General features: G+C 39.3%; 1 protein-coding gene and 1 long non-coding RNA gene across 2 annotated transcripts; both read left to right on the top strand.

Moving 5' to 3' along the window:
• LOC109834088 lies at positions 797-2,227 on the top strand. The gene has a single exon (XM_020401999.1). The coding sequence runs from the start codon at positions 797-799 to the stop codon at positions 2,225-2,227; it is 1,431 nt and encodes a 476-aa protein (XP_020257588.1).
• Positions 6,028-6,532, top strand: LOC109842358. The gene is made up of 3 exons (XR_002247313.1): positions 6,028-6,131; positions 6,226-6,435; positions 6,508-6,532. It is a non-coding gene; the product is annotated as an uncharacterized LOC109842358 (long non-coding RNA).

Raw genomic sequence — 7,040 nt, 5'->3', positions numbered from 1 at the left:
CAGAGACTAGCATATGCAAGGGTTCTTGTGGAGGTCTCCTTGCCAACATCACTACCTGATCATATCTCCATCCAAGGGCCAAATGGAGTAAATTTCTCCCAGAAAGTTATTTACGAGCTCAAACCTAGATGGTGTGATTTGTGTAAACAAGTGGGGCATGAAACAAATAACTGCAAAAGAAAACCAAGACCCCAAAGATGGATTCCCAAACAGAATGCCAATGCTGATAAAAGAGGAGATTCTGCTATGGAAAATAGAGCTGAGATAAATAAATCTCCAAAAGAGTTACCTGTGAATGCTAATGTGGTAAAGAACACTTCTGATAATAATGTGGGGGTTTCAGTCTTAAATGTTGGTGAGGGTACACATCAGGTTTTGGAGCCTGTGCACTTGGACTTTGTGCATGTTGTGCACTCTGGACATGGTGCTAAAGCTTCAGTCTATAAGCCAAATTTGGAGTCTGTTTCTGATAATAGTGTGGGGGTTTCAGTCTTAAAGGTTGGTGAGGATACACATCAAGTTTTGGAGCCTGTGCACTTGGACTCTGTGCATGTTGTGCACTCTGGACATGGTGCTAAAGCTTCAGTCTGTGAGTCTGAACATGTCTTAAAGGATAAAATCCTCAACAATCATCTGGTACAGGATTCAGAATTCTACAAAGGTCCATGGGAGCTGGAAACCTTAATAATTCTGGAGAATTGGTAGGCTCAAAAAAATTCACTGTAAACTCTTTCTTCCCACTGGATTTCTTGGATAATATTGATCCTTCTACGTTGGATAGAGGGGATAAAGCTATATGAACTTAACATTCTGGAATGTTAGAGGATTGAACAAATCCTCTAAGAAGCACTTAATCAAGCATCACTTATACCAATATAAATCTTCTTTCATTGCAATGCTTGAGACTAAAATTAGAGAAACTAAGATATCAGATACTGCTCAGAAAATTGCAAGAAACTGGAAATGGACATCAAATGTCAGAAATGCTGGAAAGGCTAGGATTATAATCATGTGGGATCCAGATATTTTGGAGGTTCAACCAATTGATTTTTCTGAACAGCATATTACAAGTAGGGTGCAATCAGTTGATGGCAGAATAAACTGTGTTATATCTGCAATTTATGGTCTTAATGTAAATGAAGCCAGGAAAGATCTTTGGATGGAGCTTTCTCATATGAAACAAAGCATTGGAAATTTACCTTGGTTGCTATGTGGTGATTTTAATGCTATGATAACCAGTGAGGAAAAATTAGGAGGTTCTCAGTTATCTGAAGCTGATACTAAAGATTTCAGAGACTTTATTGAAGTTTCCTTGCTGACTCATCTGAAAACTCTTGGTTGTTTCTTCACTTGGAACAATAAACAAAATGCTGAATCCAGAGTCTGGAGTAGACTTGATAGAGCTCTGGTAAACGATGAATGGATAAGTTCATATAGTGCCAGTCATGTTGAATTCCTCTTACCCAACTTCTCAGATCATTCTCCTGCCCAAATCTCTATCTATGAAGATTCTGCACAGGGAAAGAAGCCCTTTAAATTCTTTAAGATGTGGACAAATCATCCAAGCTATGAAGCTGCAGTATCTGATATTTGGAAAGTACCTATTCAAGGATGCAAGATGTTCTCAATTTGCAAAAAACTCAAAATGCTGAAGGGGTCTCTGAAGGATTTAAACAAGAAACACTTTTACAATATTGGTGAGCAAGTCCAAAGATCCAGAATTGCCTTAGAAAACATTCAAAGTGATCTGCAAGCTCATCCTCTCAATCCTGTGCTAATAGCTCAAGAGAAAGAATGCATATCTAAGTATAACAGGCTGCTTGATTGTGAACTGTCATTTCATCAGCAAAAAGCCAGGATCAATTGGAATATTCATGGTGACAGATGTACAAGTTTCTTCCATAATATAACTAAATCCAGGAATCATAACAATAGGGTGGTGATTCTATACAACAATTTGGGTGAAAAGATCACAGAAGCTAAGGGGATTGTGGAAGAACTGTTATCCTTCTACAAAAATCTTATGGGTACTGCTGTGAATACCACACCACCAGATATGAATATCATCAAAAATGGACCTTGCTTATCAACCTCACAAGCGAATGCTCTTATTTCTCCAGTCACAAAAGAGGAAATAAAAGATGCTATCTTCTCCATTTCTGAAAACAAAGCTCCTGGGCCAGATGGGTATAGTATGTCATTTTACAAACTGCTTGGGCAACCATAGGAGAGGATATTACTTTGGCAGTTCAGGAATTTTTCAGAAATGGCAAGCTGCTAGGTATGGTGAATTCAACTTCCATCTCCCTCATCCCAAAAATAAAATGTCCAAAAACTCCTGCAGATTTTAGACCGATATCATGTTGCAACTGTCTTTATAAATTCATCTCAAAAGTGATTGCAAATAGATTGAAAACAGTGATGGGATACCTTATCAATGAAGCACAAAGTGCTTTTGTTAAAGGGAGACAAATTACTAGCAATATTATGCTAGCTCATGAACTGGTCAGGAATTATAGCAGGAAAGGAATCTCTTCTAGAGCTATGATTAATATTGATATTAGGAAAGCATTCGATACCATCAGTTGGAGTTTCATTTCAGATTTGCTCCATGGTATGGGTTTTTCTGATTCTATGATTAAATGGATAATGGCATGCATTACTACTCCAAGCTATTCAATCTCACTTAATGGTTCATTACATGGCTATTTTAAAGGCAAGCGTGGTCTGCATCAAGGTGATCCCCTCTCTCCTTATCTCTTCATCCTGGGAATGGAATATCTTTCCAGGAAATTGTGCCCACTAGTAGAAAATAAGCTTATACCTACGGAACAATCGCATGTGCGTGTCTCTAAGGGTACTGAACTTCCACATGGATGGTCAAAATTCAGCATATTTTATCAATTGCCATATTGGAGAAGTTTAAAAATACGTCACAACTTGGATGTCATGCACATCGAGAAGAACATATGCGAGAATCTCTTGAACACTTTGTTGCAGGACGGGAAAAAATCAAAAGATGACTTAAGGGCACGTCGAGACCTAGCAGAATTGAACATCCGTCCCGAACTGCAAGCTATAGATAAGGGTGACGGAAAGTTTGTACTCCCAGCCTCCCGTGTCACACTGTCGAAGGATGAGATCCATAATATGTGTTTATTTCTAAAGTCCGTGAAGACACCGGATGGTTATGCTTCAAACATTTCAGCAAATGTGCATATTGAGGACAGGAAAATTTTGGGACTCAAGAAACATGACCATCATATTCTATTGCATCAACTTCTCCCGGTTACGTTGCGACATGCTGAGAAGGAACTCGCGATGGTGGTAATAGAATATTGCGGTTTCTTCAAGCAGTTGTGCTCCAATGTGATTGATGTCAGGGAATTTGAAGAATTAGAGGGACGTGTAGCCAATACACTATGTAAAATTGAAATTCTATTTCCACCCTTGTTCTTTACGGTCATGGTGCATCTCACAATACATTTAGCATATGAAGCCCGCATCGCAGGACCAGTTCAATATCGCTGGATGTACCCTGTGGAGAGGTATTTATTATTATAATGCTCAATTAATATTTGTTAAATTACGTATATCAGTTTTATTTTGTCACAAATCATGAAACTATATGCTTGTAGGTATTTGGGTTTCATGAAACATTTGATGCATAATCGTGCACGTCCTGAAGGATCGATAGCAGAGAACTATATAAGTAATGAGAGTTTGAATTTCATCTCTCGTTACTTGCGGGGTGTGGAGACAAGGCTCAACCGTCCCCAACGAATAATTGACGGAACATTCTATAATGATCGTGGGGAGGACACTAGATTCCCCAGAATGGAGCTAGATCAAGCCCACACATATATCTTGAGCAATGATACTACATTTAACATATACGCGACGTAAGTATTTAACTGTTTGAATCAGATCATATCACATCACAATAACTATCTCTATTTAACTGTTGTAAATGATTTTATTCTAGGCTTCACATCCGATATGTCCAGACTATTCTTAAATGCAGAACAAAAAACAAAAGAGTTATGGACACACACTCTAGACAATTCCCTGCATGGCTGAAGGGTGAAGTAAGATTTATTTACATTTCTGATTCGTATATCAAATATGTGCCTGCCAACAGATATTTAAACTATTTGTTTCTTTTCTTAAAGGTTGACCGACGTATTACGAATGGGGTTAACCTGCCTGAGAAAATATGTTTATATGCCAGAGGTCCTTCTAACGTGGTTAAGCGTTATGGAGGCTACTGTATCAACGGCTTTAGGTTTAACACCATCGGTTTCGAAGAGAGACGACAAACGCAAAATAGCGGTGTGTTCTGCTCCTTCTCGCAACTGTCATACGCTAGTTCAAAAGATCTAAATCCGATACAAGGTGAAATCTATTGCTACGGTCAGGTAGAAGACATTGTGGAGATTTTCTATGGGATTAATAATGAAGTCAGACATGTGATGTTTAAGGTTCGTTGGAGTGAGCTGAAAAAGGCGAAGGATGACTACGGTTACACACTCGTTAATCTTAACAAGGAAATATATCAGACTGAAAAGTACATGTTAGCTGCTCACGCAAAACAGTGCTTTTATGTCAAAGATATAATGAAAAATGACGAATGGGTTGTCCTTAAGAATCCGCCTAGATCCTACATTCATGAAGCCGTGTCTGACGAAGATCATGAAGATGTTATCTTGGCCGACAAAACAGTTGCTGAGTTTTCATTGACACAAAATAATCTGGTGGATGAAATTGCCCTGGCGCGCCCTGATGTACATGCGATTATATGTGAGCCAAGGCGTAAAATCAAAAAACGAGTCCACGGTAGAGTCGATAAAACTATAAGGACAGTCCTTTTGTCTGCACGCACACGGTCGCAGGCTAACCGCACACGGTCGCAGAGTAGAGCCTCAACATCATCATAATAATATAATGCTTGGTTATGATTTAAAAAGAACATTCATGTATCTGTTTGACTGGTTAACATGTATCAGTTTGTGTTATGTATTATAGTATTGCCTTTATATTATCTGTTTGACTGGTTATCATGTATCAGTTTGTGTCATGTATTATAGTATTGCCTTTATATTATTTGTTTGACTGGTTATCGTATATCAGTTTGTGTTATGTATTATAGTATTGCATTTATATTATCTGTTTGACTGGTTATCATGTATCAGTTTGTGTTATGTATTATAGTATTGCCTTTATATTATCTGTTTGACTGGTTATCATGTATCAGTTTTTGTCATGTATTATAGTTTTGTTGGGTACTCATTATGTTTTCAAAGTATAGATGACAAAAGGATTACGTAAGAGAGCGCTTGAGAGAGTTTTTGGTAGACATTCTGGAGGCGACGCACATGGCTCTACGTCAGGTATTTTTATTTATTTATTATATCTGTACATTTCTATAAACTATTAATACGAGCCTAACATTATTTTTTCACATTTCCTACGCAGGCCGCATCGCTGCTACACATGACGGGCCGCCACAGGACACAGGACGAGGAGATGCTCCACCTGATGCGGAGACACTCGTTGATCCTACCCAGCATGCAGAGATGCCGCCGTCGCCTCCTCAGGCTGCAGATGTATTGGAGGAGCGCCGATATGAGCCATATAGCGCAGCTGTAGAAGCTGCGCCACTACCGCCGGATTCTATTCCGGATCAGCGAGCCCACGACCCGGCCAAGGTGAAGGAGGATTGGGATGCTTATCATGATTTGCGACTTATCGCACAGCAGAGGTATGAACAAGCAAGGCGTAGATGCCTCGAATTGAAAGGTGTGTATAGATTTTTATAGTTTATATGTTAATATTTTAATTTGTATTATCGATATTGATTGATTTATATTTCGCCTGAATTTCATTTTTTCGTAGGTACCGAGCGACCTACTAGGCGCGGCCGCAGTGGTACCAAGACACAGAACCTCATCCCAGATATTCATCGGAGGGCCGTGATCCGATGGGAGAACGGCGTGCCTGTCGGGCCATTTGCTAACTCATTCAACAATTTCCTCGCCGCTTTAGCCAGGAGACATGATTTCTTCAACATATATTTGACGTGGAAGTCGCAGCGGATTGATGCGCTGGTGGCTTGTTGGCGATATATATGTGTGAGTCATTTATTTTAATTCTCATAATTATTAGTCATTTTATTATTTTGTTTAACACACTGATTTGTATCTCTTTTTTCATTGTATGCTGAAGCGATTTTTCTTTCTTGACGATTACGCTTATGCCTGGACTTACTGCTTCACGCAAATCAATCTATCGTTCAAGAGGTGGCGGTCAGAGCTGAAGAAAAAATATTTTACTCAAAGAACAGAAGATTGGGAGCGTTACTGGCATCTTGACGAGCGCGCCGATGGAGTTGATTTTTTTGCACTTTGCGATTATTGGGACACGGCCGAAGCTCAGGTATTATTGAAGTATATATCTTCGTTTATTGTTTGAAATTCTATATTATATCTGTTTAACATTCTTTTGCAGGAACAAGCTGAAATAGCAAGGAGGAACCGCAATGCACCACGCAGTTACGAGCATCACGGGGGCTTCAGGTCCTTCAGCCAGCATTATCATCAATTGGCGCTTGAGGTATATAATATATTAGCTCTTAGGTTATCAATTTGAGTATAATTTATGTGTTATGAGTTAATGATATATGTGAATAAAATAGGGAAGGGGAGAACTCGGGCATTTTGCAGATCGTATTCTGACTGGTTGGAGTCCAAATTACGCCGATGAAGTGAAGAAAGCGCAGAACCGGGATCTGGCTGTAAGTAGCAGTTAATTTGTATATTTAATTTTTATAACAATGCATTTTAAATGTGTTAGAATTGACCGGGTTGTTTTGGTATATCGCAGGAGAAATTACATGCTAAGGTGCAGGAGCAATTATCACAGACTCAGGTCGATTCTAACACTCCGACCCGATTAAGTAGAGAGGAGGAGGATAGCATCATCGAGACCGTCATTGGACCGAGTAGGAAGAACAGATACAGGTGGAGAGGATCCGAGCATCG

This window comes from Asparagus officinalis, chromosome 1, assembly GCF_001876935.1.
Source record: "Asparagus officinalis chromosome 1, Aspof.V1, whole genome shotgun sequence".
Lineage (NCBI taxonomy): Eukaryota > Viridiplantae > Streptophyta > Magnoliopsida > Asparagales > Asparagaceae > Asparagus > Asparagus officinalis.
The sequence above is the reverse complement of the archived record's forward strand: the minus strand, read 5'-3'. Positions and strand labels throughout refer to the sequence as shown.

Excerpts from the sequence above, each read along its gene's own strand:
- LOC109834088 (XM_020401999.1), top strand. The coding sequence starts at position 797 with ATGAACTTAACATTCTGGAATGTTAGAGGATTGAACAAATCCTCTAAG.